Source organism: Bison bison, unplaced genomic scaffold (assembly GCF_000754665.1).
Source record: "Bison bison bison isolate TAMUID 2011002044 unplaced genomic scaffold, Bison_UMD1.0 scf7180017864316, whole genome shotgun sequence".
Taxonomy (NCBI): Eukaryota; Metazoa; Chordata; class Mammalia; order Artiodactyla; family Bovidae; genus Bison; species Bison bison.
This window is the reverse complement of record NW_011494888.1, coordinates 2,895,645-2,919,717: the sequence shown is the minus strand read 5'-3', so window position 1 is coordinate 2,919,717 and position 24,073 is coordinate 2,895,645. Positions and strand designations below refer to the sequence as shown.

Below are 24,073 nucleotides of genomic sequence, written 5' to 3'. Positions count from 1 at the left end.
GCAGCGCTGCTCCGCGCCCTGCTGCCCTCGCAGCCCGCCACCGCCACCACCGTCTCCACCGGGGTCTCCGCCCTCGGCCTGCCGCGCGCCGCCCCCGCTGCGTGAGTGCCCACCACCCCTCTGCACCGGTCTGCACGCCGTGGGGGTCCAGCTGCTGGGGGCCGAGGTCAGGGCTGGGTGCCCACCGAGGGGAGGTTGCAGTCCCTGCGTGCGCGGGATCAGGAGGTGAACTCGCCCACGCACACGTTTCCATCCGGGCAGTGGTTGGAGGGGACAGACCTGTTAGTGGCTACACTTGATGCAGATACGCGAGGCTCTGTCCCAGGCCTGAATGATGCAGCCAGCCCTGGCCCCAGCCCCCCACCCCATCTCTACAGGGTTCCATCATCTTCTGCCAGACTCTCTGAATGGCTTTCCTTAGGTCACAGTGCTGACGTGGCAGCCCTCTAAAATCTAAGCTAGCAAAACAAACCCACGGGGAGGCGTCTGGCACGTCTTGAAGTGTAGTAAGAGCTGGCACTCACCCATCCACTGAGGAGGTCAGAACTGCCTGCTGGCCAAGGCGAGCCCAGAGCCACATCTCAACCCTCCCTGTTGGAATCCTGCTTCAGGGCTGGCAGGGTCCCAGTACTTCAGAGAGAAAAGGAGGAGGCCCTAAGTGGGGTTTCCTATGGGAATAAAAGTGAGGGGACCCTAGAATTCGAGTTACACTCATTCACAGCAGGTTCCCACCCTGGGGTGGGCTTGTGGCTCCTTGGCGACGAGACTGCTGTTTGCCCTCCAGGTGTGTCCAGGAGTGCCTGCTAGGCGCGCCCTGCTTTCCTAGGCATTTTCTAAAGGCTGCCTGAGGAATTCTGCGATTGAGGTCTGGCTGCTTCTCAGGTCCTCCTGGGGAAAAGCTCAGTCAGGTGATTAAAAATAGTCACATAAGGAGGGGAGCAAGGATGGTAGTGGTGTAATCATGGGCTTCCCAACCTCTGGCCTGAGCAATCCTTTGTCTCTTTGTTCGTGATACCCTTTGTCCTCTTACTATGGAGGCGCCATGAAAACACTTGCTTTTTGGAAGAAAGGCTATGACATACCTAGACAGTGATTTTAAAAGCAGAGACATCATTTTACCAGCAGACGTCTGTCTAGTCAAAGCTATGGTTTTTCCAATAGCCAGGTACGAATGTGAGAGCCAGACTATAGAGAAGACTGAGTGCCAAAGAATTGATGCTTTAGAACTGTGGTGCTGGAAAAGACTCTGGAGAGTCCCTTGGACTGCAAAGAGATCAAACCAGTCAATCCTAAAAGAAATCAGTCCTGAATATTCATTGGAAGGACTGATGCTGGAGCTGAAGCTCCAATACTTTAGTCATCTGATGCAAAGCACTGACTCATTGGAAAAGACCCTGATGCTGGGAAAGATTGAGGTCAGGAGAAGGGGACAACAGAGGATGAGATCTTTGGATGGCATCACCATCTCAATGGAAATGAGTTTGAGCAAGCTCCAGGAGATGGTGATGGACAGGGAAGCCTGGTACGCTGCAGTCAGTGGGGTCTCAGATTCGGACAGGACTTAGCAACTGAACAACAACAACATTTGTCGGTTGGAATTTGATGAAAGATGAATCTACCACCACCTTGGACAAGGGGGCAGTGTCACATCTTTTACCATCTTAGGCAGAAACAGTAGTGTATTCTGATCTCCGACTTTGAAATTCCCTTGTATTCAACAGTTTTAAGGGCTCATCTCAAGTAACAGAAGTGCTTACTTCTTAGCAGTGTCTGTCATGGTTACTCATATGGAGTCATGGTATTTTATAATTATTAGCAGAGAGGAGACCAGCAGCTCCTGCAATTTCTTCAAAGCTAATGGGGACATCACTCTGATTTTATGGCTGTGGGGAGGTGGGCCCTCTGACACCATGTTCAATGGTGATCCCAGGCCTCCAGCTCTATGCCAGCCTAGAAGCCACAGTTGTGTGGTCACCCTTTTGTCTGCAAAAAATTTCCTGTTGCAAAATCACACACACTTAAAGAATTCTTTTTTTTGGTTTGATACACGTGACCTTTGGAACATTTTTTCCTCTGCAAAATTGTGGGATCACTGGTTTGCATTCTGAATTAAAAATGAAAAAGTAACTTTTTAGCCATCATAATAACTCAGGTAAATCCATTCCGATTTGCCCAAGACTGGAGTGTCCCTTTCAGGGCTGCCATGACCAGTTGGCATCCTTGAATTTGTAGGAACTGCCCAACCCTGGTCGGTTGACTCTTCAGTTACGTGTGTGTGTTCCGTGGGGCACTTGTGGTGATGCAACAGCAGACTCAGCTTCACTCACCTGTTGTTCGTCTGGTTGGACAGCTTTGCCGTGTGTGTCAAGTGCCCGCAAGTAGACTGATGACCAGTGACTCTGTGAAGTAGAAATCCGTTAGTTTGGTTGTTTTTTTGTTGTGCTTCTTTGCCTATCTGATACCAAAATCTTAGATGCAAATTTCAGATATCTCTGTTTTATTTTTTTAGTGTTGCTTTTAATTTATATTAGAGTGCAACCAATTAACAATGTTGTGAGAATTTCAGATGGACAGCAAAGGGACTCAACCATACATATACATGTATCCAGTCTCCCCCAAACTCTCCTCTCATCCAGGCTGCCGTGTAACATTGAGCAGAGTCCCCTGTGCTATCCAGCAGGTCCTCGTTGGTTATCCATTTTACATGGCATCCGTTTTGTATGGCCGTATGTGCGTGTCCATCCCAGTCCTTGTTTTGTGACTTGTGCAGTTTTCCTGCACAGCCACAAGAGGCAACAGTGAGTTCTCTTGACCAAGACACAGAGCAGGCCCTGGGGATGCAGGAGCTAACACAGTATTCAAAGCCAGACAGGCAGAATGGTCATACCTGTACCCTCTTGGAACCAGAGGGCATAGACCATAGAATTCCTGGGGGGCAGTTTTGGATGCCAAGCTTGGTATGCCACTCGTGTTGACATTAATTACTCTCAGTCTTTCCTCTGAAAAATGGGAGCTCGTTCCTTTTGAGCCCTGGCCTGGGTTACCCCTCCAGGAGTGACATCAGCCCTCATTTAGCTGTAAGAAGAATCTCCCCGCTGCCCATGTGCTCGCTCAGGCCGTCGTGAGCACAGACAGTGGTTGTGACTTCTGAGCACTGGCACAAGCCCCTCCCAGGTACTGAGTTCTCCACCTGGCAGTTGCCTGTCTTTTTTTTTTAATCTTTTTTTTTTAATTGAAGGATAATTGCTTTACAGAATTTGTTGTTTTCTGTCAAACCTGAACATGAATCAGCCGTAAGTATACATATATTCCCTCCCTTTTGAACTTTCCTCCCACCTCCCACCCCGTCCTACCCCTCTAGGTTGATATAGAGCCCCTGTTGGAGTTTCCTGAGCCGTACAGCAAATCAGATATCTCTATTTTCTTAACCATCAGTTGCACTAATGGCTATTGTCGTTGTTTGTGTTTAGCATCGTCTTGTTCTCATTTGTAAAAGAGTAGCTTCTAAACAGTGTGTGGAGATGTGGTTTTGCGTCTTATGTCTGGGCAACAGAGGGCCGGGCAGAGGGCAGAAGCAGTGCCAGACCACGGAGGCAGGGAAGCTGGACGGCCTCCCCACAGCCCGCGGCCTTCATGTGGGTCAGGGTTTAGGGGATTTCTGTGGATCCAGTCCCTCCCCACTTTCCTTCCCGAGGCCGTGGGGTCACTGCCCTTCCCAAAGCTGGTTACAGACACACTTGTCCAGCCAGCGGTGCGTCTCCAGTGGAGGCAGTTCCTACCCCAAGCACGCGAGCACTGTTCACCGGGGCCGGTGGTCGTGCTGTCGCTGCTGCACACGCGGGGCAGGACCGTGTGCACACCAGGTCAGTACCCCAGGCGGGCGGGGCTGTTACTGGCTCCTGTGCGTGGTGAAGAGTGCTGGTTTGGGTAACTTTGAAGAGATGTCTTAACTTTTAATTGTACAAACCGTTGTGAAGGGAAAGCATCTCTGTCAGCAGACACGTTTTTATTCCTGAGGAGTGGCTCTTTGCTCCTCGGAAGTCAATGGGTGCCACATTGGGGGCAGATGCTGCATCCTGCTTTTTCTGTGACCTTAGAGGCTCAGCCTTAGTCTGTGCTCAGGTTTTAACATAATTTCTTAGTGTTTGCCAAATCAGGTTAGTAATTAGTCCAAACGAGATACTCTCAGAAAAACAGGTTCCGTGTTAAACGGAGAGGGTGCCACGCCAACCCCCCGGGCTGGCTCTTGCCGCCCCGCCGCGATGCAGTCCTCCCAGTCCAGCTCCACCTGGACCCTCCCCTCCTGTCGCCTGGCAGCACCACCTCCGCACCGCCACTGCAGGAGGCGATTTTCACAAGAATAGTGGCTTAAGGCTGATGCACAGTCTGCTCTGGTGCCTGGAATGGAGCAAGGCCCCAACCAGCGGGTCGGCAGGAGTGTTGGCAGGCTCCAGGGGCTCCACACAGCATCCTAGGGTCCTCTTCCATTCATGCCTCCTCCATCCCCTCCCGGCCTGCATCCATTCCTGTCCCACCTAGAATTCCTGCCGCAAGGTGTGTTCTGTGATTTAGATTTATTCTCTAGCTTCAACATTAGTCCGTCTTTTCAATGAATAGTCACGGTTGATGCCCAAAGTCACAACCTGTTGTGGCAGAAACCCAGGTCTGCATACAGACGGTGCCACATGTTGCTGCTGCCTCTTCTACCTCGGTGCTCATCTCACCCCATGACACGCCAGCGTGTGCCAGCGGTTGTGTCTGTGTCACTGGTCCACACCCAGCAGGAGGGGTGTGGGCCCAGGGTGGACAGCCCACCCCAGGCCCCAAGCACTGGGCTGGGTGTGCCTGCCGGATCAAACCCTGACCCTGCCTGCGCTGTGTGCTCTCCCGCAGGGGGCTTCCCAAGAAGGCCAGCAGACCTGCCAGGATGGCCTCTGACGAGGAGATCCAGGGCTCCAAGGACGCGGTCATCCAGGACCTGGAACGCAAGCTGCGCTTCAAGGAGGACCTGCTGAACAACGGGCAGCCGGTAGGGGGCGGTAGAGGGCGGGGACACGATGAGCAGGGGCAGTCCCTGGAGCCAGCCCTCACCAGCCTTAGGGCTGGAGCCTCATCCTCACACCTGGCCTTCGGCCGAGCACCGTCCTCACAGCTGGTGTAGCCCCCCCCAGCCCCCACGCGCCTCTCCAGGTTGATGTTAGCCTGTGGAGGGGAGAGCATGGGGGGAGGCTTTGCTGCCTCCTTCCATGAACCATTCCTGGGGGCTGGGGGGAATCCGGCAGCTTGGAGGTAGAGGGGGCAGGAAGGCTGAGGCCACAGCTCAGCGAGGACCTCCAACACTACAGAGAAAAGGGACGGTCTACAGCCACACTGCCCCGATCACACCCGAGCTTGTCCTGCTTGGAAGCTAAGCAGGGTTGGGCTTGGTGAGTCCTTGGGTGGGAGGCAGAGAGAGGGAACCCGTCCCGCTGGAGGGTAGGGCTGGGGGCTGTGGCCCATGGTCTGTCTCTGCCCAGAGGCAGTGGATGGGAACTCAGTTCTGGGCTCTGTGCCCTGCCCTGCCCTGCTTCTGCAGAGAAGGCCGCACACCTTAGGAGACCATGCCAATCTGGTCTAGACTCTCCAGGTGCGGGTTCCTTTACCACGCTTGTCCTGGTCTGTCAGGGCAGCTCAGCTCAGTTCTGGAAGGGAGTGGTCACTGTTCCGAGGCTGCGGGTTGTAGATAGACGAGGAGACAGTCCACACAGGGGCCTCCTCCACGGGCGCAGTGCTTCCTTGTCAGGTATTGGCTTGTTTCCTGGACTCACTGCCCCTCATCACGTCTGAGTTCCTGAAGGGCATAGGCAAACGAGTCTAGGGAATGAGATTTCTTAGGTGGGGGCCAGTGACCCGTGTGCTTTACTGGGGGCATTGGCCTGGCTCTTCAGTAGAAGCAGAGAGGGGCCTCTTGTGTAAAGTCTCCCTCAGCACCTTCTCCAGAGGGGAAAGCCTGCGTGCTGGCTCTGTTTTCTAGGAGCTGCGGTTATGCCGCCCTGATAGATAAAGACGTGAGCACAGACTGCTTGGGTTGGGAGGCTGCGGCCCAGAGAAGGGGGTTGGTACTGGTCTTAGTTACTGGGGCTGAGGAAGACTGACATGCTAAAGAGACCTCACGTTACTCACCTCACTGAGATTTTCACCCAGGGGAAATATCTTCTCCCTGAAACAAGTGGTTGCATGTGCAAATGAACACATTCTGAAAGTTTTCCCTGGCTCTGTCAACCAGAGCCTTTGAAAGATAAAAACAACGACTTATGGGATCTTTCTCAAGCCAGGTAAAGGCTTTTTCAAGGTTTTTTTGTTTATTTGTTTAAATATTCCTTATGAACTAATAACTCTTGGTTTAAAAGAATAGATTTCTATAAGCTATTATTATTACACTACATGTATTTATATTTGTTACATATATGTGTCATATATCTCTTTTGCATAGACATATATTATTTGTATTTGTTCAGCAATGAATGACATTTCCAGTATTTTCCGTACGTTTCCACATTTGAGAATTTTAAAAGAACAAGTAAGGTTTCTGTTCTTAGAAAATGTGACTGTCAAACAGCTTTTTTCTGATGCTGCACGTGACTCTGTGCACATTTCTGGCGTCTTCATATATGGACTTTATTCACACGGCTCAGTGAGTGGTTCCGAAACACAGCAGTGAGTGAGTCTGGCTGCTGGCGGTGGCAAGTGTGTCTGACGTGGGCCTGAATATCGAGTGATGCTTCCACTCCAAAGGAATGGGGTGGCTCCAGGCTGCCCTCCCCAAATATTAGGAAGGCTTTTTACGAGAGCAGGCATTTAAAAAGGTTTTTAAAACTGTGTCTGAAAACTGAATCCATGATTTTTTAACTCATGTGAGAAAATTAAATAGCAGCATGTGGACAAGCTGCTCTGTGCCACAGATGCCTTCCTCCACCTCTCCTCATCCTCAGCCCCTTTTTCCCAAAACAAGGTCATTGGAACTTCAGGTCTGTTTGCCATTTGGCATGTGTCCTGCTTCTCTTCCCGGTTTCCGCTGGGACTAAAACCAGCAATTACTGGAAAGCAGCGGTTTACCCAGCATATTTTCCTGATTAGAGAGTTTCTAGGAGAGTCTGTGTCTAGATTCAGAAGTTTGGAAGCTCATCTGAAATAACTTAACATTTTTTAAAATTTTATTTTGCATTACTAATTATTCTCTATTTTGAATCAAAAGCTTGTTTTTAAAATGCCCCAGTGAATGGGCTGATGATTGTTTTGGAGCCAGGACTCAAGGGCACCCATCAGCCCATCAGACCAAACGTAAGTGGGCCTTTTGGTTTGTGTTTAGCCCAAAGCCTTGGTCACTGAATGCAGGAGCCTCACCACCTTCGCTGGGAGCAGTCTCCCCTTAGGCTCGAGGCCGTGGGTGTCAGGTCAGCAGGCCACTTCCAGCCCCTCTTCTAGGTCAGCGTGTGCAGCCAGCCTTCACGACTTCCTGTGTTTGCCTGCATTCACCCCCGTGCCTAGCCCCGCAGAAGAGCTCTCGAAGCAGCACTGCCCACCAGCCTCGGGCTCCCTTCCCAGGCTCAGAGCTGTTCTGAAGCCTGTGATAGCTATGACCATACACGTCCTGTAGAAAACATCTTGTTACATAAAGGTCTTTGTCTTCATATTTATCATTAGGCATAAATACGTGACGCTCGCTTTTAGGTGACTTCTGCCCTGTTGCTTGCTGTGCTCACCTTCAGTCTGCTCTGTTAGCTGGCTCTCGGGATGGGTCACCCTGACTCTCAGCACAGGGTCAGGACTGGAGGGGCAGTGGGAGCAGGTGAGCACAGGGAGCAGAGGGTTCCTGTCTGCACAGGCGCCTGGAGGTGGAGAGGAGCGGTCACAGAGAACCACAGACCGGTTTGTTCTTTGCATTCGTGTTCTCAAGGAGCTGCAGCCGTGTGATTTTTCTGACTTGTGTGGCTTCTTTGCTTAGAGGTTGACCTACGAGGAAAGGATGGCTCGGCGGCTGCTGGGTGCCGACAGTGCGACCGTCTTCAACGTCCAGGAGCCAGAAGAGGAGGCGGCCAACCAGGTACGCGATCCTCCCAGCTTCCCGGGAGAGCAGAGTGTTCTCCGCCTGCCACCCCCAGCCTCCCTGGGGACCCGGTCCTGGGGCCAGCTCTGTGCAGAACCAAGGGTGGGTCTCAGGCTGCCTCTGGCCAGCAGCTAGTGAGCATGCCCTGTGTTGAGGAGGTGATGGAGTTATTTCCGTCCATGACACCTGTCCTTTTTGTCTTATCCATTAGTTTCTCTTCTTTCAAGTATCTTTCTGATTTCCCTGTCCTGTGCTGTAATGCAAAACAGGTTTGTGTGGAGGAACATACGTTCACTGAAATTATGTGAAATCACTCATGACTATTTTCAACTACGTTCTTAATATCTCATCCAGGTGAAGTATCTATGTACAGAAAAGAATGTTTTTCTTCCCAAATGTAGTTAAAAATCAGTAATGAGCAAGGAATCTGCTTTGTCCCCTGCTAACACCAGAATCCTTCATGGATTTGCTGTGAGCTGTTTATCATCCCAATGGTTCTGTTTGGAGTCTCCCTATATACTGAATAGTTTTAAGGTAAAAGAACGCTTTAGAACACAAGTTTAAAGGATCACGTAAACTCTTCCTCGTGTCTATTGAGAAATGGATCAGCCTCCAAAATCTGAAAGTTTTTCTGTGTTAAATATTGCTCCCACCAGAGTTTCCCTTAAAGCTAGAAATCTGGTTGGATTCTTGCCGCTTCTCTTACTGGGCTTCACTACTCCTTTTCTGCTGTTTCAGGACCCCTGGCCATCTCGTGCTTCTGTAGAGAACCCTCTGGACGGTCAAAAGGTCGCCTTCACCTCTCTTCTCCTCCCAGTCCTTCTGTGTCCGCTTTCTGTGTTCTCCCTCATGTTCCTGTGTGTCTGTATTTCCTGCCACACGTTAGTTACCGATACACTCACCACGTCTGTTTTCATTCAGTATCAGATGCACAGAGTTACTGCAGTGTGATTTGTCACGTCGTTTATTTACAGACTTGAATTTTATTCTGTCCTTTATGAACACTCTGAATTTTAAATCGTGAGGAGTTTCCCATTTGTTAAAAGTTTTCTAGGAGAAAAAAGAGCTAATTCTTAAACTGATTAATTTGATAATAGACAAAGCAACTTGTGTATTTCCTGCAGTTTTATTCATACTGCTGAATTTCTTCCTTCAAGCCAACAGACTTTTTTGGGTTTTGGGGCGTGCCATGTGGCGTGTGACATCTTAGCTCGAACCCTGCCCCCTCCGCTGATAGTGCCAAGTCTTAACCACTAGGCACCAGGGAAACCCCACGCCAGACTGTTTTTTAAAGAATGAGTAACTTTAAGAGGAAACCTTGTTTGAAACAACCTTTCATTTAATATTAAATAGAGAATGTCTCATCATGGGCTGCCTTTTCTTTTCTATACTTCGTGAGCAAGAGGTCTCTTGGTACCCACTACCAGAGGATGCTGGCGGGCACTTGATGCCTATTTTTTTAACCACACGTTGGACTGGACTGTCAGACCTCATTTTCTTTTAAAGAGGGTGGAGAATGGTTGCCCAGAGCTGGGGAGCTGAGGGAAAGTCGGAAGCTGGGTGGGGAGGATTGTCAGGAGAAGGGAGTAAGGTACCATGTCTCCATCACCCGCTGGAGAAAAGGCCAAGTGAGCCACAGCTGCCCATCTGGGAGGCGCCCGCCCTCAGACAGGGACGGGTCAGTGTGAGGTCAGTGCTTAACTTTTACGAGCAGTTTAGGAGGAACCGTTGCCTTTTTGTTCCTTCTCCCCATTCTAAGAGAGAGGCGAAATAAGCTCATTCTGTTAGTTGTGTGTCTGCGGTGTTTTCTAGTTGATAGGACTTGAGGATGGTTTGAAACAGCACACGTCCTTCTGGCGTTCTTTGTCTCATGTGGGAGTGACTGGGGTGCAGACTCGTTGAGTTCTGCAGTAAACACGTCGCTGTCCTCTGGGAGCCTGACTGGAGAGGGGCTGAGTCCGGTGGGGCAGTGTGTACCAGTCGGTGATGCAGCCCCTCCATCTGACTCAGGAGTACAAGGTCTCCAGCTGCGAGCAGAGGCTCATCAGTGAAATCGAGTACCGGCTGGAGCGGTCCCCGGTGGAGGAGTCAGGGGACGAGGCACCCTGCGGGGACACGTCTGTGGAGAGCGGAGTGGCCCCCTTCTTTGAGGTGAAGCTGAAGCATTACAAGATCTTTGAGGGTATGCCTGCGACGTTCACATGCAGAGTGGCCGGCGACCCAAAGCCCAAGGTGAGTGGAGACACTGCCTCTTCAGAGCTGCGTGCCCTGAGCTTGGGTCTGGCTTCCAGCCTGCAGGGTGTGTGGTAGGAGGACAAGTGCCGGAATTGAAACTGTGAAAGTGTCACTCAGTCGTGTCCTACTGTTTGTGACACCATGGACTGTAGCCTGTCAGGCTCCTCTGTCCGTGGGATTCTCCAGGCAGGAATACTGGAGTGGGTTACCATGCCCTCCTCCAGGAGGTCTTCCCGACCCAGGGATTGAACCCACATCTCCTGCATTGCAGGCAGATTCTTTACCGTCTGAGCCACCAGGGAAGCCCCTAGACTAGGACAGGATTGAACAGAATAGGGTAGGATAGAATGGGACCTAAGAGAACAGGACAGATAGACTAGGAGAGTAACTGGAAGGAGCGCCTCACACCCTCCCCTCTCTCGCTCACATGGAGTCACCCGTTGTGACACCCAGGGTACAGGTGTCAGGCTCAGCTCCAGCAGGTTGATGAGCTTTCCCAAGGCCAGAGGGCTGTGGCGGCCAGGCCTGAACTTGAACCCCGCCTGTGCTCTGTACTGTACAGAGGAGCGAAGCTGCCACTACCGATGGGAATCATGTTTAATCCACAAAGCCAAGGCCTCCTGTGTATACAGGGGCAGAGGGGGCAGGAGTACCACAGCGGGGGCTGGCCCAGCCAGAGCCCTGTCCTACAGGCGCACAGGGACACCGGGTGGGGTGGTCCTCTCTTCAGACAGAGACTAGGATCACCGCTCATGGCCCCACGGAACAGCACACAGGACTGCACTTTTCCCTAGGACTGGAGAGAAGACAGTAAGAGGCACAGTGAGAAGCGGAAGCTCCACCTTGACACTCTCCCAGGATATTCTGCCCTCGAGAGGCTTGTTCCCTTGAAACATGAGAAGACTGAAGCGGAGTTCTAGTTCACACTGTTTTCGTCTCAGAGCAGTCTTGGTAGAATGTTAGTGCTGTCTCTTAATTTGGGCTTCGCTGGTGGCTTAGATGATAAAGAGTCCGTCTACAATGTGGGAGACCAGGGTCCATTCCCTGGGTTGGGAAGATCCCCTGGAGGAGGGCGTGGCAGCCCACTCCAGTACTTTTGCGTGGAGAATCCCCATGGACGGAGGAGCCTGGCAGACTGCAGTCCATGGAGTCGAGAATAGTCAGACATGACCGAGCAGCTCAGCACAATACGTCTCTTAATTCTCTTTTGAAAGTTGTCTACTAAGTATAATACAGGTGAAAAACAGGATTAAAGGGAAAAAAGAATTCTAAAGAACTGGCATAGCAGCAAGAATGTGAAAGGGATAAATTATATACTGATCAGAGCTTCTTTGTTCCAGGAAGTAATCAACAAATAAGAGCCTGATAATTATGAAGTGTCAGCCTTTAGGTAACTTAGCTTTTAGAACTGAAAGTTACTAGTCTGTTTCAATGGTGAACTTTTAGGTTCTGTAGACTGATAATATTGGTAACATAGTTTCCATAGAAACTAGGGAGAAAAGAGCTACAGCTCCCAGACCCTCATTGTTGGTGCACTTATTTCGGGTCATCTGTTTCTAGCCTTTTCCTGTCTTAGACATGGAAGGTTTAAGAACAGTTTTTCAGATTCAGAGGCTTTGACAGGAGTAGCAGTGAAAGGCCAGCTGCAGTCTCACCTTGCCAAGTGATGTACATGCAGGAGGAAGTTCATTTTATGGCAGGCTCTGAAGTAGGTTTCCTCTACTGGGAATCAGTTAGGAGTGCCTGGGCTGCAGGGAGCAGAGGTGACCGCATCCTGCTTAAAAAGCGAGGAGGTCGTTTCCTCCGGCCGACACAGTGTACTGGCTGTGTTGGGGCTGCGGCTCTGTGACCATCACTGTGGCCTCTCTTCTGCTGTGAAGTTCGTGACCAGCTCAGATATAACCACCAAAACATGAGAAACCGATGACCTGGGATCTTGCTTAAAGGTGAGAGAGGGGAGGAGGGACCTGTAGAAGAGATGGTTTGACCATTTAGAACATTTCTATCTAATCAAGGTGTACTTTTATTGTATTTTTCACAATGTTCTATCACTCCAAATATTATGTGAAAATTAGTATACGTTTAAATACTGCTGTGTTTAACATAGTGGGGAGAGCTGGTGGACTGTAACCTTCAACCCTGTGCCCCCAACCTGTGCCCCCTACCCCGCCCTCTCACCCTGTTCTGTTTGTCTGACACAGACGAATTGACTGGACTTCAGGGTCAGGTTTTTTTCATCTTGAGATAATGCTTTTACCTTTACAAGTAATACGTGTTCACTTAGGACATTTGAAAACAGGAGCAAAAAGAGAGCTGTGATGCCAGCTGAGAAGTCATCACTGTCTTCCATGTAAATAATGGATGAATGTAAATGCCGTTTATGTATGTCTTTTATATATATGTTTATTATTTTATTAATAATTTATTATTAATATCTTATTTTAATATTATTTTAATTTATTATTTAAAATATACATTTTTCTTACTTTATTATCTGGCAGCACCATGTCTCAATTGCAGCATGCAGGATCTGTCATCTTAGCTGGGGCAAGTGGAATCTAGTTCCCTGACCAAGGACTGAACCTGGGCCTCTTGCACTAGGAGCAAGGAGTCTTAGCCACTGGACCACCAGGGAAATCCCTATACATCTTCTAGAAAGAAAGAGAACGTGTAATTTCTGAAGCTAGAATAGAACTAGCCTGTTTGCTGTCTCCCTTTGTCCCTTGGAAGTCAAGGTCCTGCCCAGGTGTCCTGTTCTGTTGCAGGAGCTCAGAGCAGTGCCCCAACCCCTCTACACACACAGGCCTCACCTTCTCTCTGCCTCCTCCCGCAGATTTACTGGTTTAAGGATGGAAAGCAGATCTCCCCCAAGAACGATCACTACAGCATCCGCAGCGACCCCAGCGGGACCTGCTCCCTGCACACTGCAGCCTCCACGCTGGAGGACGACGGCAATTACACAGTCATGGCCGCGAACCCTCAGGTGGGAAGCGTGGGTGGCCTTGGCTCCGCTCTGCACTGGTGCGGTCCCCAGAGGCGGCTCACCCGATGGGACACTGGTCCCCCACGTCCTCTGTCCAGCTTGGTTTCCCAGCAGAGAGATTTCCTTTCCTGAGCGTGTGTTTACTCCATTAGACGTTTGTGTGCGTGATGCACAGATGTGCACCATTTATTTCCACAATGTCGAGAGACTGCTGTGCACACCTCTCCTGGGGTGTGGGGCTGCCGTTCAAGGGAGGACGAGGTCCCGAGACAGAAGATGAGCCAGTAAATAGATGCACAAACCACGTGATTCCACATAGAATAACATTCCCAGGAGAGGGGAGTGAGGGGTATGTGTAAGATGTGATAGGAAGACTCAAAAATTAAATATTTAGAAGAAATACACACACACTTAATTCAGTGGAATTTAAATAACCTATAAGTAAACAAATTATAATTTTGATAGAATATAAATAGAACACTCAGGATTTGGGTTTGTTTTCTCTTGTATTGGCCTTTAGATTTAGGGTCAAAAGATTAATTGACTACTTAGAATTTAGTAGGCAGCTACTGGCCACCAGGTTCCAATTCAAGCCTGCAAATTATTTTTTAGAGAATATCTTGTATATGTTAGGAACTGTACTGGATCCACAGACATGTGTAAGAAGTGGTTTTGTGCCTTAAACACTTGACAGGGTACTTTACAAAGTCTACAGAAAGCTCATAGTCAGTCGTGTCCGACTCTTTGCGACCCCATGGACTGTACAGTCCATGGAATTCTCCAGGCCAAATACTGGAGTGGGTAGCCTTTCCCTTCTCCAGGGAATCTTCCCAACCCAGGAATCGAGCCAGGGTCTACCTACATTGCAGGCAGATTCTTTACCAACTGAGCTATCAAGGAAGCCTGTAAATAACAGTCTTTTAAAAAAGAAAGCTAACATTTTTATTAGGTAACTGATGGAGATAGCTCACAAGTCATCCTTTTTAAAAAAAATCTCTGATCTATTTGTATCATTCTATATTTCATTATTTATTTTGAAAGAAACACTAAGTGTTAGTAAAGGATCCAGGTACTTTTAGCAGCGCTTGCACACTTCTACGAGTGCGTACAGTGTTGCAAACAGCGTTATCCTGTCCTAAGGTTACACTGTCACTTAAAAATACCTTACTGCAGCAGTGTTAAAATTAGACTGAACTGAGGTCCCACAGATTTCACCACAACCAGGGTGTGATCTGGGACAGCCATGGGGCTTAGCTAAAGATCCACCCCCCACCACCACAGCCTGGCTGGCGGGAGCCACACCAGGGCCAGGAGGAGGCCCCCACCCTCAACCTGGGGCCCTGAGCTCTGCTGCCTCAGCGAAGAGCTGGCCACGCCCTATAGATCACCTCGGCTGATTCTTCATGCTTTACCTCTTGGAGACAAAGAGATGGGGAGTGACCATTTACATCAGGGCACCAGAAGCCCACTTTGCCTTTTTAGTCTGTTTATTTGGCTGTGCTGGGTCTATTTGAGGCATGCAGGGTGATCGAGCTTAGATGCAGTGTGCAGAATCTTGGTTGTGGCATGTGGGATCTGGTTCCCTGATCAGGGATGGAAGCCGGGCCCCTGCATTGGGAGCGCAGAGTCTCAGCCCCTGGCCACAGCGAAGTCCTGAGCCCAGCTTTCCTGACAGTGTCCTAAGAGTAGCTACGAGAGGGGGCGAGAAGCACAGAGGGAGACGAACACGGCCAGCAGTTTATTTCATAGAAGACTTTCCCACCTGCTTGGTCTTTGGGAAGAAGAGGCATGTGAGGTGTTGTTGACAGGTTTCCACCAGAGAGCATCCCTGCCTGGCAGCTCCCAGGAGACAAGCAGCCGAGGGGTTAGCGAGGTCAGGAGGGGCTGTGCCGTATCCCCCTGTGCCACACTGGGACCGCAGGCCCCGCCTCTGCCGAGTCTCACGCCTCCTAAAGTCAAGGCGGAATGCAGACCCAGATGTTTGGCTTTGCTCTGCTGCGTTGCTAGGTCCCTGGTCCTGCCCGGGGCTGGAATGGCCGTGGTGGTTTGTGCTTTCTCCAGCTGTGCTGTGTGTCCAAGTGGCTGGCTGTCCTGAGCCCTGGGCCCTCAGTTAGACTCTGTGAGCCAGGACAGGCAGATGCTGTTTGCACAGCAGGTGAAGAGCCAGCCTTGCCAGGCATCATGTGCTCCTCATGGTTAACCACCTTCAGAGTTCACACTCGGGACTTGTGTCAGCTTTCAGCCGAGGACTTGGTAGGAACAGAAGAGCTGTGGGCAGCAGAGTTAACACTCAAAAGACTGGCTTGTTGATGGGCTCTGTTTCAGCGTTACAGGGTTTCCTGGCTCCTTCCAAGCTTCACTTCACACATTCACTTCTGTTATTCCTTCATGTGTTAATAAGACAGTTAAAAGTGAACAGAGGGCATTGAGGGGGCCCAGAGCCTGTGATGAAGCAGCAGAGCAGAAAGTAGGGAAACCCTGTCCTGAGAACAAGGGGTGCTATCTGTGTGAACGCACAGCTCTTGTCGTCAAGCTCCGGAAAGAACCACGGGGCTTCCACATCCACCTGTTAGACCAGCCGCGGTGACTCGTCAGCTGTGCTATCTGTAACAGGCTCTCCTAGGCACGTGCACCTACTCAAGTACACGTGCGACGGGTCAGTGTGATTCTCAGATGTCAGGCTGTGTCGGGGAGTCCCCGGGTGTGCCAGGGTCAGCATGGGAGCACTTCTGTCACACGGCCAGAACCTGAGACGCAGTTGGTGCAGGGCGGGAGTCGTTCCCTCCCAAAGCGCACTGCACGGTACCCGGGGGTGTGGTGGCCTCAGTGAAGGAGCCTTCCTCATGGTTCAGGGCCACGCGAGATGTGTGTTCCCGGCAGCTATTTGTCTGCACTGTTAGTGTGAGTCCGTGCCTTGCCTGGGGCCTGGGGCCTGACGTGCAGGCTGTGGGGAGACGTGCAGGGCCCCTCCCTGCACCCGGCTGTGGCACCGCCTTCCTTGTCCCCCGCAAGCTTCCTCTCCCCCCTCAGCCCACTCCCAGGGGAACTCAGAAGGCAGTTGCAAATGTATAAGCAACAAAAACGTTGACTCATGTTTTATACCTGAAACTAATGTTAAGTCCACTGTATTTCAGATGAGGTTGGGTGTGTTGGGCAGGGTGATTGTAGACCCATCAACTATAGTTCAAATTAAAGATGTTTTAAAGATAAAATACAGTTTTTCATTAGATAGCTTATCCAACTAACCTTTATCATCTGACCCTCACGTTTCAGGGATTTGCTTCTGGTTCATAAATCTCAAATGCACTCATTTCATGAGAAGAATGTTCATGGGCTCTGGAGACCTTGGCAAGTGACAGTTAATTCATAGGGGGTCGTCGTCTTAAACGGCATCCTAGATGAAACAAAGCGGAGCCAAGCATCAAAGGGGGCCCTTCTTATCCAAGTGTTTCAGATGAATGTGGAGTCACATGCGGAGTCCCGGGGGGTGGGCGGGGGCTGGCGCTGGCACGGCCCATGGGCCTGAGGAGACCGCGCTGGCTCCAGGCATCGCTCACCGCTGTGGTCCTGTCCCCGCAGGGCCGCGTCAGCTGCACGGGGCGGCTGATGGTCCAGGCCGTGAACCAGAGAGGCCGCAGCCCCCGCCCACCGGCCGGACACCCTCACGGCAGAAGGTACGCCCTGCGCCCTTCCCGGGCGTTGCTGGGGTCTCGCTGGCTCCTAAACCCAGCACCATCCGCGCTGTGGGGCGACAGAGTGGGCATGTGTGGGGAAGCCTGGGGTTCCCTGTGGCTGGGGTGGGGACACCAGCCAGGAGGCATGTCCTGTGGCAGCCACGTCACCACGGGTGTGCCCAGGCCCGGCCGCGCGTCCCTCACCGCCGCCCTCAAGGCGGGCCTCTGGTTGCCTGTGACCACCTCGTGCCTAAAGGTTTGTGCTCTCATCACTCAGTGCACAAGTTTACTCGAGACCCAGACCTCAAGGTCAGACTGGTCACATTTTGGACACTTTCCGTACCCGCAGCTGCCAGGGCACGCGAACATGGGCAGGGTGTGTGGTGCCCAGTGATGGGCGTGGCTTCAAAGGAGCTACTGGGCTGCTGGCGTGGGGACCCTGCCAGGGGATTCCAGGTGGGCTGGCATCCTGAAGGGCCACAGAGGCAGGGGAGGGCACGCCAGAGAAGCTGCAGGAGGAGCAGAAACAACGAGCAGGTCCACACTCCGCGGCCTCTGCCAGTGTTTGGGAGGCAGCTGCAGGCCTCGGGCTCGCAGCTGTGATGCTGGCCTCCAGGGCAGGACCCTCGCACAGCGCCACCTGTGCCAGCTGTGAGCACAGCACAGCTGAGCAGGTCCATCTTCTGCTTTTCTGGGGCCTTCAGTACATTTCAGCTGTTCATGGGTCACATGGGAAGCAGTTTCCTGGAGGAGCATGGTGCTCATAAACTCCATCTGATAGGTGAACTCTATGTTGAAGGGTGGATAATTCTAGCCCATTATACTAATTTTTGTTTTGCTTTTGCTTTTTCTAGTTAAGTGTTTCATAACTTACTTTCTGATGATCACTGGCAGAATTAGTTTGAACATCTTGCCCTTTGATTATTACATCTTCCCTGCCATCACTTTAAATCATTTTACTCTTAAAGGTGCCTCTAGAAACATACTCAAAAACAAGAAAGATACACAAAATCTGGGAGATTCACACAATTTTAACGGATGCATTAGACCTGCCTAAAAATTCACTTGTTTTCCTGGTTAATATGAAAAGGAATTTTTATTAGAAATATATTAATTTTTAAAAAAATAATAACTTCTGATTTCCTACAAACTTTCACTCACAGTGGAAAGTTATAGTTATTGATACTGAAAAATATTTTGTAGTAAATGAGCTGCTAATTCTCATACAGTTCTCATTCAACTTTAAAAATATTTTAAAACTATCTTTAACCTATTTTTTCTCCCGTTTCCCAATTCATGATTTATACTAGTCATAAGGGTTAGGATAGCAGATTAAGATCTGCAGTTAGCAGACTATTGAATTTATATTAAACTCCCAAATGAAACAAGATTTTGCCTCCGGACTTTTTTTATGGTGTAAACGGTTGAGATTAGGGATCAGGTAAGCAGGTAAGGAAATTGTTTTTGGCCCTGTGTTTAGACTGGGACCCTAGAAATGACCTGCCGTCTCTCGGTCTGTTTTTCTGTATCATCTTTCCGCTCCGCCCCACCCCCGTCTCCCGAATGTTGACTCTTGGTCTGAAGGCCGCGCTCACGGTCCAGGGACAGTGCTGACGAAGGGGAGCCCATCCAGGAGCGCTTCTTCCGCCCGCACTTCCTGCAGGCGCCCGGGGATCTGACCGTGCAGGAAGGCAGGCTCTGCAGGATGGACTGCAAGGTGAGTGCGTGCGCCCAACCTCCCCCCGGTGCTGTGTCTGTCTTCTCTGGTTTTGCCCCATTGATTGACCTTAAGTTTAAATTTCAGCTCAGAAGTATGAATGTTTTATAAAATTATTTGCGCTCCCTCTGCTGGTTATCTCTGGAATTACAGAACATAAACGTGAGACGCTTAAGAGAGTTTACTCTGGACTTACAGAAATGTTTAAAAAGGATAAAAGAATTGTTAACAGGAGTTTATTTTCCAGAGTAGTTATTTTTTTATTATTTTCATTTTACATTGGGGTATAATTGATATACAATGTCGTATTAGTTTCAGATGTACAGCAAAGGGATTCAGTGTTACACATGTATCTTTTCAAGTTTTTTCCCCATTTAGGGAGTGTAGTTCCCTGTGCTATACAGCAGGTCCTTGATGGCTATCTGTTTTAAATATACTGCTGTTTATATGTCCATCTGAATCTCCCAATTTATCCCCTCCCTGCTGTGTGGGTGCTAAGTCACTTCACTTGTATTTGAGTCTTTGCGACCCCCATGGACTGTAGCCCACCAGGCTTCTCTGTCCATGGGGTTCTCCAGGCAAGAATACTGGAGCAGGTTGCCATTTCCTTCTGCAGGGGATCTTTCTGACCCAGGGATCAAACCTGAGTTTTCTTATGTCTCCTGCATTGGCAGGCGGGTTCTTTACCATAAGAGCTACCTGGATAGCCCTACCTTTCTCCCGTGGTAACCATAAATTCATTATTTACGTCAGTAAGTCCGTTTCTGCTTTATACATAAGTTCATCTGTATAAATAAGTTCGTCTGTATCATTTTTTTCAAGACTATATATATATATATGCAATATCATATATGTCTTTCTCTTTCTGACTGACTTAAAATGACAATCTCTAGATCTACCCAGGCTATGGCAACTGACGTTTATTTCCTTCTTTTTATGACTGAGTAGTATTCCATTGTATATGTGTACCACATCTTCTTTATCCATTCCTCTGTCAGTGGACATTACGGTTGCTTCTTTGTCCTGGCTGTTGTGGATAGTGCTGGTGTCAAATTGGAGTGCATTAGTGGAAGTGCTTTTTTGGGTTTGTAAGTTAGAGTGTAAATGTGCTACAAGAAGCCACCAAAAACTTGTGTCTCATTACTTCTTTAATTTTTTTAACTGTAACATATATATATGTACGTATGTATCTGGAGTGAAGTGGATGTACAATGTCATGTTTGTTGTAGGTATACAGAATCTTAGTTATAAATGTTCATCTTTGGGGTTTTTTCCATATATAGGTTTGTTACACAATGTTCAGTACACCTCCCTTGCTATAAAGTAGGTCTGTGTTGATTATGTATTTACATGTATGTGTTAGTGCCAGCCTCCTAATTTACCCCTCCACCCCACCTTTCCCCTTTAGTAGCCGTAAGTCTGTTTTTCTAAGTTTGTGCATCTCTTCTCCTTTTGTAAATTAGTTCATTGGTATCCATTCCCACATTCCACCTGTAAGTGATAACCACATGGTGTTTGTTTTTCTCTTTCTGACTTACTTCACTTTACTATGATTATCCCTCGGTAGGTTACAGCAAATGGCATTATTTCCTTCTTTTTCATGGCTGAATCATATCTGATCATGCAAATGTATCACTTCTGTTATTTGATTTTTATGATTGGAGGATAATGGCTTTACAGCATTGTGTTTCTGCCCTGCAACAGCGTGGCTCAGCTGTGACTACATGTTTGCCCCCTCCCTCCTGAGCCTCCCTCCTACTCGCCCCCCATCCCTCCCCTCTAGGTCATCACGGCGCACCGAGCTGAGCTCCCTGTGCTCTACAGCAGCTTCCCCCGACTCTGTTTCACACGTGATCGTGTGTATATGTTAATCCTACTCTCAGTTTGTCTATCACACACTCTCCTTGCTCTCCCCATGTCCACAAGTCCAGTCTCTGCATCCTGTATCTCTGTTCCTGCCCTGCAGATAGGCTTATCAGTACTCTTTTTCTAGATTCCATATTTATGTTTTATATATATATATGCATTAATATACAGTATTTGTTTTTCTCTTTCTGACTTCACTCTGTATAATAGACTGTATATAAACTGTATAGTTTCATCCTCATCTCTACAAATGACCCAGTTTTATTCCTTTTTATGGCTGAGTGATATTCCATTGTTCATGAACATCTGCCACCCACTTGCCTGTCGTCAGATGGCTAGGTCTCCTCCATGCCCTGGCCAGTCACCCACTCGCCTGTCGTCGGATGGCTAGGTCTCCTCCATGCCCTGGCCCGTCACCCACTCGCCTGTCGTGGGATGGCTGGGTCTCCTCCGTGCCCTGGCCCGTCACCCACTCGCCTGTCGTGGGATGGCTGGGTCTCCCCCGTGCCCTGACTGTTGTAAATAGTCCTGCAGTGCACTATTACGTGCACTTGGAATTCTGTTTTTGTTTTTTTTTTTCTCATTCTTTTTTCTACATATACTCTTAGGAGTGGACTGCTGGGTCATGTGGTGGCTCTACTTGAACACTTTAAAGATGCTTCCTTACAGTTCTCTGCAGGGGCTATTACCATGACATCCCACCAGCACAGCACCTTAGGAGGGTCCCCTTTTCCTAACCCCACCCTTGTATTTATTGTCTGTAGGCTTTTTGATAGTGGCCATTTTGACTGATGTGAGGTAACACCTCATATCTTTTATTTGCCTTTCTCTAATAGTTTAGTTTTAATTTCTGTAGTATATTTAGTGATGTTGAGCATCTCTTCATGTGCCTCTTGGCCTCCTGTATGTCTTCTTTGGGGAAATGTCTGTTTAGATCTTCTATCCATTTTCTGATACTGAGCCTCATGAGCCATTTGTAAATTTTGGAGATGAATCCCTTGTCAGCTGCATCATTTGCTACATAATTCTTTCCACAGTGTAAGTATGCAGTTGTCAATGTGTATGTTTATATGCGTGTATTTATCGTGGGTCTGTAAGAATTCACACAGACCACCTCTAAAATGACATTTTAGTTACAGAACGAAAATGAATACAAACATAAATATACATATACAGAGTCAAAAGGGAAAATTTTTTTATTTTAATCAGGTGATACCAAGGGGTTATTATTAATTTTAGTTTTATATGTAAAAGTGAAAGTCGCTCAGTCATGTCAGAATCTTTGCAACCCCATGGATGACTATACACCACATGGAATTCTCTACGCCAGAATACTGGAGTGGGTAGCCTTTTCCTTCTCCAGGGGATCTTCACAAGCCAGGGATCAAACCCAGGTCTCCTGCATTGCAGGTGGATTCTTTACCAGCTGAGCCACCAGGAAAGCCCAAGAATACTGGAGTGGGTAGCCTGTCCCTTCTCCAGGGGATCTTCACAATCCAGGAATCAAACCAGGGTTTCCTGCATTGCAGGCAGAGTCTTTACCAGCTGAGCTGTCGGGGAAGCCCTAGGGAACTGTGAATGTATAAAAAAAAATCTGCTTCTCTTAAAGAATGATCTTAACTCCCCATCCAAGGACTGAACCTGGGCCCCATGCAGTGACGCGCAGACTCTACACCGGACCCCCTGAGGCCCCCACCTCACTGTCCTCCGCGTTGCCCTGGAGGAGGTATTTAGAAGGGAGCCTGTCTGTGCTGAGAAGAGTACCGGGGCCGACCCTAGAGCCGGTCTCCTGTGGATGGAGTGACCCATTGTGGCATCGGGGGAACTCATGTGCATTTCCCTTCTGCCTCAGGTCAGTGGGCTGCCCACGCCCGATCTCACCTGGCTGCTGGACGGCAAGCCAGTGCGCCAGGACAGCGCCCACAAGATGCTGGTGCGGGAGAACGGCGTGCACTCGCTCGTCATCGAGCCCGTCTCAGCCCGGGACGCCGGCATCTACACGTGCGTGGCCACCAACCGGGCGGGGCAGAACTCCTTCTGCCTGGAGCTCGTGGTCGCAGGTAGGCCCGGGAGGACACGCTCAGGGCGAGAGGAGACTCAGCAAGGGCCCCAGTGTGGGCCTCACACTCAGCAGAGAGAATAGCGGGCCTCATCAGAGTAGCCAGTCAGAGGCTGGAGTGAGACCTGTCTCACCTCCCCATCAGCAAGTGGGCCGGAGCAGGGGCTTTGAGCAGCTCTTCCGGGTGTCTCTCCTCCTGGGCCCCAAGGGTTTCTCAGGCCAAAGAGCACCGCCCAGCCTCCACGAGCCAGCGGTGTGTGAGGTGGGGCTTGTACACACGTTCTGCATGTACACCACTTGTTAAGTCAGCCACAGTGACTTCATCATTTAACATTTCAAATCATTTTCATTAACGCAAACATAGGAAAAATAGGATATACTAATAAGGATTATAAAGTTAACTTAGCAGTGGGGCTTCCCTGGTAGCTCAGCTGGTAAAGAATCCACCTGCAACGCAGGAGACCTGGATGATATACTTTTTTACTTTAGCTGAGGAAAATGAGTGTATGAAAGTGTTTAGAGAATCAACAAGAGTGGGGAGTGTGTTGTGTCCCTTCCTCATGCTGCGTGCAGAGCCCTCCAGGAGCCGTGTGGGGAGCCTGTGCTGTGTCTGCATCTCTCCTCTGTGCACAGCGCTCTGTGTGTGTTACCTCGCCTGGTCCTCAGAGGAGCACCTTTAGCAAAGCAGCTGGCTTCTTCCATGTTTCCCAGAGGCGGGATCTATGGAGACAACATCCTCCCCTGGTTGTGGAGTTGGGTCCGTCCCATCCCTGGTCTTCCTCCAGGTCCGAGCGCCCCGAGCTCTTTGTAGAGACAGTGTCTCCTCATGAGGATGCTCCTGACAACGAGACACGCGCACACAGAAGTGTAGTCAGCCTGTGGGCTGTTCCGCTCCACTCCCTCCTCCGGCCCCCGCTGCTCACTGTTGTGCAGTTGGCTCTGTGGACCATGCCTGTCCTCGGGCCCGAGATGTCCCCGTCGGCACTTCTGGGAGAAGTCAGGGCTCAGTCCACGTTTCCTGGCCATGTCCTCTGGCCGGCCCATCACTGCTGCTCACTCTCCCTGCTGTAGAATGGGCCGTGATGCTCACAGTTTAAGGACTTAATCATTTCACAAGGATGACATCCTACGAAGCATTGCGTCCCTGTGCCCTGCCCAGCACAGCCTCTGAATGCAACTGTCTGCTGTTGTGACGTGAAGGTCCATCCATCTTTATCCTCTTAGGAAAGCAAAGACCCAGAAAGAAAACGAAGTGAGGTCTTCTCCCACCACCTGCGTCCCCCAGAGTAGCTCAGGTGAAAAAGTCCAGTAAAAATTAACTCCCTGCATAGTTTAAGGTCAGACAGGGTCCTCATTATTTACAGGTCTGGGGGAGAGCCTCTACCTGGGATGTGTCCGTCCCTGAGCAGGGCAGGGAGAAGGCCGGATGCTCTCCCTCGTGTTGGCAGCTGCA

General features: G+C 49.8%; 1 protein-coding gene across 1 annotated transcript in view; it reads left to right on the top strand.

Moving 5' to 3' along the window:
- The window catches only part of PALLD (palladin, cytoskeletal associated protein), a 30,485-nt gene that overhangs the window by 2,294 nt on the left and 4,118 nt on the right, over positions 1 to 24,073 (top strand). The window contains exons 4-12 of the mRNA XM_010852801.1: positions 5 to 101; positions 4,894 to 5,029; positions 7,985 to 8,083; positions 8,825 to 8,875; positions 10,097 to 10,318; positions 13,155 to 13,304; positions 16,884 to 16,978; positions 18,563 to 18,695; positions 22,414 to 22,621. Coding sequence (XP_010851103.1) covers positions 5 to 101; positions 4,894 to 5,029; positions 7,985 to 8,083; positions 8,825 to 8,875; positions 10,097 to 10,318; positions 13,155 to 13,304; positions 16,884 to 16,978; positions 18,563 to 18,695; positions 22,414 to 22,621 — 1,191 coding nt within the window. The remainder of the gene's footprint in view (positions 1 to 4; positions 102 to 4,893; positions 5,030 to 7,984; positions 8,084 to 8,824; positions 8,876 to 10,096; positions 10,319 to 13,154; positions 13,305 to 16,883; positions 16,979 to 18,562; positions 18,696 to 22,413; positions 22,622 to 24,073) is intronic.